The sequence below is a fragment of the Bidens hawaiensis genome, unplaced genomic scaffold (assembly GCF_021521415.1).
Source record: "Bidens hawaiensis isolate Kalapana, Puna unplaced genomic scaffold, B.hawaiensis_p1.1 tig00025587_1, whole genome shotgun sequence".
NCBI lineage: Eukaryota > Viridiplantae > Streptophyta > Magnoliopsida > Asterales > Asteraceae > Bidens > Bidens hawaiensis.
The window spans coordinates 122106-134343 of NW_027494093.1; the positions used below are offsets into that span (position 1 = coordinate 122106).

At 36.7% G+C, this 12238-nt stretch overlaps 1 protein-coding gene across 1 annotated transcript; it reads right to left on the reverse strand.

Annotated features, from left to right (window-relative positions):
• Positions 1–1137: 1137 nt before the first annotated feature.
• On the reverse strand, positions 1138–11868 carry LOC143571832 (oligopeptide transporter 3-like). Its single transcript, XM_077057154.1, has 6 exons — positions 11355–11868; positions 10543–10640; positions 4919–5488; positions 2889–3144; positions 2564–2746; positions 1138–1863 (listed from the first exon to the last, which is right to left on the reverse strand). The coding sequence occupies exons 1-6, from the start codon at positions 11829–11831 to the stop codon at positions 1249–1251; spliced, it is 2199 nt and encodes a 732-aa protein (XP_076913269.1). The 5' UTR covers positions 11832–11868; the 3' UTR covers positions 1138–1248.
• Between the last annotated feature and the right edge of the window lie 370 nt (positions 11869–12238).

Genomic DNA, 12238 nt, shown 5'->3' on the forward strand with positions numbered 1-12238 from the left:
CAAACGCTTAAATGATAGACACTCTAAGTTCCGTTGGTGTTGATACTTCCTCAAGTGGACCAACTATGGTGAGGGTCAAACCAACAAGGAAACCATGGTTGGTGATGGCGGTTGTTGGTTAAAATGGTTGGTTCCTACCGCGGTTTGACTTGAAAAGGTGATGTTTACACAATACGTTCTAGAAATGTGGTAGAAGAGAGCCGTCATCCAATTTTTAAATTCGATATAGCCGGTTCAACTTGTGGATCGATAAGACACTAGATTCATTGTTCGTTCCGTTATAATAACAAAAGATATATAGCCAACCTTTTCCATTGGATCAAAATGGTTACACATCATTTTTTACCTTGGATTCAATTGAGTAAGAGTTTCTAAGCTACCCAATTTCACATTTCAAAACAAAGCAATATTGTTATTCGAAAACATTTCGGGTACTTTTAGCCGATTTGTTTCACCGTATTACTTTGTCGAACCAAAGGTGCGGTGTTCTAGAAGTTCCCTTTCTACTCGAATTGGTTTTCCGAGTACGCCCTTTAACCCATATTGTGCATGTGCCAGTCCACCCGAACACTCATAAAGATTTTTTTTTAGTTTTTAAGGGAAAAGTGTTCTTGTTATCTGTTTTTTCATTCTCATTTTCTTCTATATCACTAAGTAAGAAGCATGCTAATTTGAAATGTCCCAGCATGTTACAATTGTTATAGATTATACGTATCTTGTTCTCTACAAGTTTCTATTTTTCATTGTCATGTCGATTATTTAGTTTCAAAATAGCTTAACCATATTATTACACTTTCTAAAATACCAATTAACCTATTTAACCATAGTTTCATAGATTTGGCATTTTAAAAGTAAGATTAGATGCAAATTCCATTTTGACTCTTGTGCATTAGCACAAATTCATTAAAACTTTCATCCAAACATATTTCATACATGATTCTCATAACATGTGGATTATAATTAAGGTTTAAAGCATCATTTTATGAACTCACTCATCTAAGATCATGATCGACCATTGTTTACCAAAATTACTTTTGACTATTATTACACAACAAAAAGTTGTCACAAAATTGCTCGTAATGCAATACATACTAAAGGTAAAACCTTGCCCAAAACTCCAAAATAGTAACACAAATACAAAACACAAACAAATCAAAGTCTACACAACCAATTTACATCAACCAATTAGCCCAAACTTGCTTTCTACAAACATGTTTGTCCCCCTTATTTCATTCCCTATAGCCATCCCTAAAAAACCGGGCACCCGGTCACATTAATCCCGGGGGCAGTCGGGCAAGTTGCCAAAGGACAATGATCCTTTTGTGCACCCCACCACTTCAAATCAACACCCTCATTTTGCAAAGCAAAAAACAATAACACCCCCATGAATGCGGTCCCCGCATCAAGCGCAGCCGACAAGACATAATTGTACTTCTGCCACCATTGTTTACGATATTTAAATACAAAATAGTTAAATATCATTCCGGTTACTAGCCAGCTGGCAATGTTTGTTGGCGTTGCAGGTGGCATTCCTGCAAACCCGTATGATATAACGGGTATGTTAATCAACGGAATCCATTTCTTTTCGGGGTAGATTTTGCTCATTATCCATACTGGTATGGGCAAAAGTGCTCCGATCAGGAATAACCATACGAGGTTTCTATATAAACCATTGGGACCGAATAATCTTTCGGGCCCGATGAGTCCCCATATGACAGACATATCGAATGTGACCTTGAATTTGGGGCATGTCCATGGGCCATCATCATGAAGTCCGTCAATGTTGCATAGGTCTTCGATATTTTCCAACATCCACCATGATACCGCGAGGTTTACTATCCCGGCAACGAGGGTTCCTACCAACTGTCAATTATAGTTAGGGTTGTTAAATGGGTCGTGTTTACATGTTGACAAGTTGAAGTAGATAACGGATTATTCGGATTTGAAAATTTTTGGACCCTATCCGAAATCCGATCCGATCTGATCCGAATTAGGAATATTCCTTTCCGATCCGAATCTATCCGAATTCAATTTGGATCGGATTAGGATAATATCCGAATAATCCGAAATTATCCGAAATAAACCTAAAAAAATCTCCGATTCTTTTGTTCCTAACACTTAATAGTTTAGAATCACAATCAACATACAAGCCGGAAAATACGAATTACTTTTAACACAAATTTAAAGTTTAAACTTCAAATAATAGTCTAATAAATATACCAAACCGGAAAATATCACTAAAACATGTTTTTTAATCGGATTAAACGGATATCCGAATAATCCGAACAATCCGATTTTTTTAAAATTCCAAATCCGAATCCGAATTAGTTATTCGGATCGGTTTATTTGGGTTTCGGTTTCGGTTCAGAATTTTTTCGGATTTCGGATTTCTTGAACACCCCTAGAAACGAGCCACACATGACCCGTTTAACTAAGGTTCAACTCGAACCCTTTTAAACTAAACTTAAACTTGATAATTTCATGTTAAGTTTGTTTCATGTCAAAAATTTGCACCCATAAATTTGTTGGCGATGTTAGGTCGTAGCAACAAAACAAATCAAACCTGTGCTGTGAACATGCATCGAGGCGGGATCTTCATGTAGTGCCCAAGCTTAAGATCAGCCAAGAAAGAAAGAGCATGAACTGTACTGATTCGCCCATAGATCTTGAAAAGCAAGTTAGCAATGGGTTTTCCCGGCAAAATATACCCAAATATGAATTGTGCTATGATGTCATATCCAGGTTGCTGTATCACATAATATATTGAGTTATTGATGTTGTTTTTATTATTCATTGCTATAATTAGAATATATGATTTGATTAAATTCCGTTTGTAATTATTCTCATTGTACCCCTACATATAGTTGATCAATAATATAAAATAAAACCTGGTTAGTAGTAGCTTGAATGACACCAATCGGGAGAGTGACAATGAATGCAAGGGCAAACGCGAACAGAAAGCCCCACCATGGAAGTTGCACATCTTCTTTGTAGACGAAACACATGAGTAGTGATAACGCGATGCTTCCAAACAGTAAAACCAGATACCACCATTGTGGTACCTGTTTGTAACTCTTCATTAGTTTTGCATGAATGTCGAGTTTTGCATTTTGAATTGCTGATTTACTCTGCTTCCATATATCCCTAACATAATCACAGATTTAAATTAACAAAAACTACTAATTTATTCAACTTTTAACAAATAGCATTTGTGATTTGAAATTATTTTTAAAATGGGTAGTTTTGAAAAGGCGATTACTTGGGGTATTATATTAGGGCAATTTCATGTAATAGTAACTAAGTTTTAAAAGTGTTTCAATTAGGTCACTCAACTTTAAAAAGTGTTCTAATTAGGTCACTCAACTTTCATATTTTATTAAACTAAAGGTTTTAACATGTTTTTTTAGCGTTTTTCTTTTTGCTTCACATAGGAAATCTTTTTATCTTTTCTTTTTATGTTGACGTTGAGTGGTGTGTGGATTTTATTTTTTATTTTTGAATTTTAATATAATTAATGTTTTTAAAATTTTTAAAAATATAACTACATATATTGCAAATTCTGACCTCCACATCTTATCCTCCATTTCTTTCTTAACGCACAAAAAAATCGGTGAGACTCGATTTGAAGATTTAGTGACCCGATTTGAGAAAAAAAATAAATGAGTGACAAAATTGGAACACTTTTGAAAGTTGGTTATTATCCTATGAGATATTCCCTATATTAAAATATGGTATAATTCATTTTTTATTTGAATTTCATTTTAGAAAGACATAAAACTAATAAGATTGGGTACTAAGATTTTAAAGTTACAAGTATGGGTTTTAAGGTTTCAAATTTGTAACAATGTTATGTACCAACTTTAAATTATGTCAAAAGTTAACATAATTTGCGTCAACTTACCGTCATAACGCACAGGTTTACCATGCGTAGGCTTCAACGCTCGGGTTTCACCAACGTATAATTTGTATCGACCGAATAAACAACATTTTTAAATATTTTATTTTTTTCGTATGTTAATCCTTTTATATGTCAATTCAACAAATCAATATTTTGGGTTTTCTTAAGTTACCTTTACGAACGTAATCAATACCACCGAATATGCATCAACTCGACGTCGCAACACAACTCCCGCTTTTACCGACTGAATAAATATTGTCATAAAATATGGTATTTTTAATGTTATATGAGCCCTGCTGATTTCCTTTTTTTGGTTTTTTTTGTTTTAAATATATTAATTTGATAAATTTATTTTTTAGGTTTAGTTATGGTACCATAACGAATGCAGTTAATATAAACTGAATTCACGTTGACTCATAATGCATGAGTTTTACTGACCGAATTTGCCGTGCAACGCACCGGTAAATCACTAGTTGTCATACTAATCAGATCGTGAAATTCCAAAACACAAATATGCCAAAGATTTTAGTGAGAATGTGTAATGACAATAATGCCCTGAGCTTTTTTGCACTTTATGTTAACATTTAACGGAAGTTAAAGTTAGTATGTAACATTGTTACAAAATTAAAACCTTAGGACATATAAATGTGAATTTTTAACCTTAGTACCCAATCTTGTTACTTTAGATAGACATCAGAGACCAAGAACGTAATTGTGTCTTATAGAAATGGATAATTTTAAATTTTGAAATTCTTTGTGTTCAGTTAAATTAATTTTGTTGTCCACGGTTCTTAATTTTGTTGTCCACGGTTCGATATAGGTCTTAAATACCACTTGGTATTCAACAAAATTTATATCGAAACATGGTAAGAAAAAGGAAACAAACAAATTTGTGTCTCTAATTTTTTTTTATAATAGATGTCACATGTGATTAGAAAAAAACAAAAGTTAAATAATACCCCTAAGTAAAAAAAATAAGAGAACTCGTTAAAACAAGATATGATTAGGATAATCAATTACCCGCCATTAAATAGAGCGACATGCGTGAGTGTTGCAGTGAACCTTGCGAACCCTGAACCAATTGAAAGCGCAAACAACGGGCTCAGATATAGTTTACTGTAACTCTCGTAAGCGGCCACATTCAAGTCAAACTGCGGGGTCAAAACTCGAGTGGTGTCATACTCTTGCCCAGTTCGGGTAAACAACTTGTTGGAGAATATTGGAAATCTGCGGGCATCAAATGTGTCATATTTCCAATAACAAAGGGGCACAATGATGTAGATGAACATTATGAACCCGACACCAACGTTGACTATGGAGGACCATGGTGCGACTAATGGGCTTCCATGGTAAGCTGAAATGCCGGTCCAATCAAGGGTGAAGGCCCCGACACCAAGACCGTGGTAACCCGACCCAATTTGTTGGGCGGTTATGCTGTGGGGCCAGACCCAACAAACCCATGAGAAGAAGGTCAAGATCTCGAAAAGATAGCCTGGAAATGCATAATATACGAAGCTTAAAATTAGGAAGATCATGAAAAATCGCATCCTTGTCATGCCTTGTGCTTTGGATTCCTTTTCGTGTAATGCCCTGCAAATTATGAAGTTAAAACACTTTAGCAAGTAATGATTATTTTTTGAGCTTTGAGTGTTGATTAGATGTTATAATTCAATTTTGGTTAAATGTGAATCAAACTATTATTAACAGTTTTTATTCGTTTTTAAACTAAAACTAGACCGTTAAAAAAGTAAATTATACCAAATTGTTATTACTGTAGGAAATATGACATACAAAGTCACCCGAAAGTTGAGTGACGCCACAGTTTAATGACACTACAATTTAACGCAACGCGATCATTTTCTTTGGTTTGGTGGTTACTCGCTCATAATCTCATATGTTGGATTTGATTTAAATAGTTGCTTTTTATTTTTCAAAATTCTTTTATTGTATTTGGTTAAGAGAGTTGCAACATATTTCTTATATTTTTTTTAACTGGATTTGCTTTAATTAATTACTAAAAGTTTATATACATATTTTTTATTTGATTTGGTTTACACTTTTTACTGAATTTTATTAGATAGTTAATAACTGCTAAAATTCTTCAACCCACTTATTTATATATTTCTTAAGTTTATATATAAATGATAAATTCAGAAAATGCTATATAAATGTTAAGGTGACTAACCTGGCCCGAAAAATGGGCATACGACATAAAAAGGACCATATGGCATCACTCAAGTAAACCATTACAAAACAAAATGAGCTTATTACATACGTTTAAAATGACCACCAAAGTTGACTAGAAATTTTATAGTTCAAATTGATAGATATTCAAGAACCAAAAGAAATTTACACGTTTGTTATGATTCTATTTCTGTTTAGGCCACGAACACATCGATCCTCTCTCCTTCCTTCCCTACCAATTCGCAGCCCCCTTCTCCTCTTCCTCTTCCATGGCCGAAAACTCTTCTGCAAAGTAAGACCAAACGAGAGAGTACCTTTGACATAACGGAGTATTCACTTTACTGCTTTGAAATGATCAATGGTTGGAGCATGTAAAAACTGGGAGACTTGATTAACCGCATAAGATAGATTAGGTCTCGTGATAGTCAAGTACTGGAGAGCTCCCACCATTGATCGATAAAGAGTTGGATCATCAAACTGTTCACCGTCTGATGTAAATGATTCCAATGGCGCAAGAGGAGTAGCAATCGGCTTAGAGTCAATCAACTCAGCACGTTTCAAAATGTCCATTGCATATTTCGATTGAGTGAGGAAGATACCGGAATCGGTATATGCTACTTCAAGGCCAAGGAAATAGTTGAGGGCTCCAAGATCCTTGGTGGCGAATTCCTTGTTGAGTCGGGATATAAAGGAACCAACATGAAGTTCATTGCTTCCCGTGAGAATAAGATCATCAACGTAGACAAGGAGATACATGATACAACCATCCCGTTGATAAATAAATAGGGAGGTGTTGGCACGGCTACAGGAGAAGCCATAGGAAACAAGGAAGGAACTCAACCGATGAAACCATGCATGGGGCGCCTGTTTGAGACCGTAGATAGCCTTAGAAAACTTGCATACATGGTTGGGAAATTTGGAATCAACAAACCCCCGAGGCTACTCCATAAATACGGTCTCGTTTAGGCTGCCATTTAAAAACGCATTTTTTACATTAAGCTGGTGTAACTGCCAATCATTTAAAACGGCTAGAGATAAGACAATGCGAATGGTGGAAGCTTTGACAACGGGACTGAATGTGTGCGAGAAATCAAGTCCCGGAATCTGGGTAAAACCTTGAGCGACCAATCGTGCTTTGTATCGTTCAACTGAGCCATCTGAATGATACTTGATACGATAAACCCATTTTGAACCTACCACATTTGTAGATGAGGGACGAGGGACCAATGCCCATGTTTCATTTTGATGCAATGCCATTATCTCTTCATTCATGGCGTGCAGCCATTTCGGGTCTTTCATCGCGGTCTTGCAGCCACGTGGTTCTGTCACGGCTGTTAATGCAATATGTAGGGGGTGATTTGAAAGGGAAGCTAGATCCGCAAAGTGTTTGGGCTTAAATATCCTAGACTTGGATCGAGTATTCATCGTATGAGTGGAAGTTGGGTTTGTTGGTTGAGTGGAATTATTCGGCTGAGAATATGGTGAGGAGGCAGCGGGCTCGTGATTTGGTTGAGGGTTTGACAAGTGTATTTGAGGTGGGCTTGGAGGATCGGGTAAGGGAGCGGCAGTAGTTGGGCTGAGGGATGGGCTAGGTGGTGGGTTGTTATTTAGGTGGGTAGAAGGTGTAGTGTGAGGTGGATCTGGATGAAATAAATTGCAAGGCCCAGTTTCATTAACACCAATTGAGTCAATATTAGATTTTGAAGAGATTGGAGGTTGATTTGTTGGTACAATAGGCGTAGAAGAAATTGAAAAATCATCCAGAAAAGTTGTTACCTCAGATTGAGAAATTGCATTAGTATTAACCACCCCTGTAAATGGAAAAATTTTCTCATTAAAACGAGCGTGCCGTGTAACATATATGCGAGATGTTGAAGGATCTAGACACCGATATCCTTTGTATTGAGAGCTATAACCAATAAAAATGCAAGGAAGACTTCGCGGTGCTAGCTTGTGTTTTGAGTATTCTCGCAAACACGGAAAAACTTGGCAACCAAACACCCGAAAGTTAGCAAATTGCGGCTCATGATTGAATAAAACTTGGAAATGAGACTTGTTATCCAATAAAGAAGTGGGAAGCCGATTGATAATATAAGTGGCCAATTGGAAGGCCTCCACCCGTATGAGTAATAGGGAGCGACATACCGTTGACAAAAATGACACCATGATTACCTTGATAAGGAGTGGATTGATGAAGAGAATCAAATTCTGGTGTCATATGAGCGGTTGCACCAGAATCAACGTTCCAATCTGGTGTGTTGTTGGTCACATGGCATTGAGCATGAAATGCCTTTGCAAGAGACTCATCGGGTGTGGAGTGGTTTTTAACATACTTGTACAAGTCAGGGCACGATGTTGCATAGTGACCAGGGGCTTGGCAGATTTGGCATTTGGGTGGCCGTTTGTCAAAGAAGCGGCTACGACTCTGAGATGAGTTCCCATGATCACTGTTTGACCCCCCACGATTCTGGCCATCATGATTATTAGCACCACGATTCCGATCTGAGGAAGAGTCCCTACGGCCATGTTGAGCAGTGAAGGCCGCAGGAGGAGTGGTGTTACCGTGAATCGTTTGCATGAAGATTTCGTGGCTCTTGGCTTGAGAGACGAGGTCACGAAATAACGGAGCAGGCTTGACATTCCGAATAGACACGGAAAATTTCTCAAACGATGGACCGAGCCCACAAAGATACCAATGAAACTTGTCCATCTCGAGCACCGGTGGTCCGATAGCGGCTAGTTGGTCACAAATAGATTTAAACTTCCGACTATAATCAGAGACGGAAGAGGTACCTTTGGTAAGTTGATGAAGGGTGTCACGAAGGGAATACATGCGTTCAACGGAGGAGTTGCTAAAAGCAGATTCAAGCGCGAGCCAAATATTGCGAGCACCGGAGATACCAAGGACCTCCGAGGCAACCTCCTCGGTCAAGGAGGCATTGAGAATAATCACAGCTTTTTGATAATTGGCCTTCCAGGTATTGAAATCGGGATTGAGTATTATTTTGTTATAACTGGTTATGGTAGAGGATGGTTGCGGCAGAGATCCATCAACATGATGGAGAAGATTTTGGAAGGCAAAAATAGGGAGCATGTGATTCTTCCACACCAAGTAATTGGTTGGGGTAAGTTTAAGTGTGACAAGATGTAGCAAGGTGCTCATGGAGAGTGACTCCGATTGAGCAGAAGAGTTTTCAGCCATGGAAGAGGAAGAAGAGAAGGGGGCTGCGAATTGGTAGGGAAGGAAGGAGAGAGGATCGATGTGTTAGGGTGATACCATGTAAAGAATATCAACCTCAATAATGAGGGATTGTATATTGATGACTATATATAATACAAGAATACATAAAACTCTCCTATAATTAAGGGAGAGTTGACAAAGTAAATAAGTAAAACAATAATTTACAAATATAAAATATCTCTTCCCAATTATACTATAATAAAGTTGATAGATATTCAAGAACCAAAAGAAATTGACGCCAGTGGACAAAAATATTAGGTCCACCCCTATGATTGAACAACTTTTACAACTATATAATTACAACATATTAACTGACAATCTAGTAGAAAAAGAAAACTTTTAAGTGAAATAAAGCTAATTTAAACGAGTAAAGTGAGTAAACACAGCAATTTCCGAGACTATATTAGATTATGGCATATTATTGATTTTCTTAGATTACTATTTATACTAATAATACGTAACGGTCGGATTTAAAGTTAAATGAATGGTTTTTCAACAATCCGTGGAAACAAAACAACTCAACGTTGTTTGTAGAAAAAGAACACGAGTAAGCCAACATAAATAGTCAAAATCAGTATAGACTATTAACATCTTGTCTTAAAAAGACTTACTTGGTTATTAAAGATAGTAAAAAGACACCAATTTAACTTGTTTTGATATATTGTTGACTTTAAGGTGTACCATAAACGCGCTAGTCTTGGTGAGTTGAGTGGATAGTTAATCAGAATATGACATTTGATAGCGAGTGGATGGCAGAAGAAAACCAGCGATCATTATTCCATTTTGTTCTTATCCTTATTCTCACACACAACAAACACGACTTGCAAATTCCATGAAGTTGAAGTTGAAGTTGAAGTTGAAACGAATATATGACGCACAAATGTAATCAACTTTTTCATTATTCCAAAACATCACTCCATAACCAAAAAAAGAATAGGCCTTTTTTTTCAGAATAATTATCAGTTAACTTTTAAAAATCAAACCAATTATTGAACCGTCCGACCTATAGGTCCAACTAGTTAAACCAGTTTTATCAAAACCAATCATTTTTCTAGTCAAACCGGTTTAAAAACCCAAACAACATGATAAATAATTTTAACGCTAGTAAAAATATCTTTGTTTCCAGTTCATACAGACTCAACCAAACCAGTTATGTAGCCGGTTCTCGGTCCTATTGGTAGGCCCCCTTTTCAAATCAATAATATGAAATGACACAAACCTAAACAATGAAACCTGAGCCAGGTTAGAAGGCCACCACATCTCAACCGGATCAACTAGATACCTTCTCAACATCCCGGCCCATCCATATCCTAATATCTGTCACAAAATACAACCACAATAAACATTATCTAAACCATTATTTTAAATTCTCAACTAGGAGTGCAAATAACGCAAGCCCGAGTCTCAACCAAAACTCGTTTAGTTATCAAGTCAGAACTCTAGCCTTGTATAGTTTTAAGTTTTCCCCTTTTTTAGACTTATTTGTATTAAATTAACACTTCACAACCTAGCTCGAGCCGAGCTTTGCCTAGCTCGTATAAGGTACTAAACAAGCTCAAGCTGAGCTTAGGCTCGTTTAAGGGTTTTTTCTTCAAAATATATAAAAATATTATAAGAAGTATATAAAATAACTAATAAATAACTCACGAGTCGAACTCAGGCATTGGAAAAAGAGCACGAAACAAGCCAAGTTCAAGCTCAAACCCTCCCATATGCGGATCTACAATGAAAGCAGGGGTGTCTCGGGATACACCTGAACTTTCTTGGTAAAGTGTAAAATTACTGTTATTTTTTTCTTCTCCGTTTTATATATGATCTCCCAGGATCCAAAATATTTTTTTGGCATACCCTTGAATATTTTTTTACTAGATCCGCCTCTGAACCTCCTAAGTCAAAACGAGTTGACCTCCAACCTAGTCAAGCTTAGACTTGGCTCGGCTTGGCTCGTTTACGTTCTCAACAATTTCATTTCAATCCATAAATATAATCAAAAACTAAAACAAATTAAATTAACAAAACCAAAACATATACCTGAGTAGTAAGAACAATAATCAACCCACACACAAAGCTCAAGCTCTGCCTATAATAAGCTTTCATAACCGTAATCGCCCCGATCGAGTACGCATCACCGCCACCAGTGGACACGCCACAATTAGCAAAAACAGTTATGATCACATGCTCCTTCATATTAAACGGACCAGGGTTCAAACTAAAGCTCCAACCAAACACCTTATACTCTTTTGTCGGTAACGTGGCAGCCATGAACTTCCCGATAGGCAAAACCGCAATTTGCATGAGGATCGCGGATATTGCCAACGGCTGAGTTCGGTATATGAAGAACGTGTTTAGGAATATTAATATTATGCATGACCCTACACCGAGTGTCCATGCTCGGAATGTCATTACCGGTAGTGTCGTGTCGTCGGTTTCGGGTACTACCAACGCCACCTCCTCCACCGTGCATTCGGAGGTGGTTTGTGTGTCGTCGGTGTCATTTTTGGTGGCCATTGTTGTATTGTTTTGTTATTTAGAGAGATTGGTTTTTATAGAAGAAATTAAAAGAGTGAGAAATATTATATGTGAAGTTACCATATTGCCCTTGGCTTTAGGTATTTATATATTCCTTTTCTTATGTTACATTTAGTTTTGGGTATGATTAAATTATGAAAAAGATGGATTTTCTTTTACTCGTCAGGTATTGGACATTTTTATAAATATATGTAGTGGGAGAAAAATGTTGATGACGGTAGCGTGTTAACCAGGAGTGTTCAGTATTTGAATCATATTTAAAAAAATTGAAATTTGATTTGAATTGGGGGTTTGCATATTGGAATCTGGTCGTTGTCCAAATCAAATTTCGGGAATTTGGTTATGTTATCGAATTTGAATTAATGAATTTTGAAGTGACCTGATCT

Bases quoted from the DNA above. Each gene is read 5' to 3' on its own strand.
- LOC143571832 (XM_077057154.1), bottom strand. From the start codon at position 11,831: ATGGCCACCAAAAATGACACCGACGACACACAAACCACCTCCGAATGC. The intron at 10,641-11,354 runs GTATATGTTTTG...ATTTTGTGACAG, and splicing joins TTATTGTTCTTACTACTCAG to ATATTAGGATATGGATGGGC. The intron at 2,747-2,888 runs GTTTTATTTTAT...TATGTGATACAG, and splicing joins TTCAAGCTACTACTAACCAG to CAACCTGGATATGACATCAT.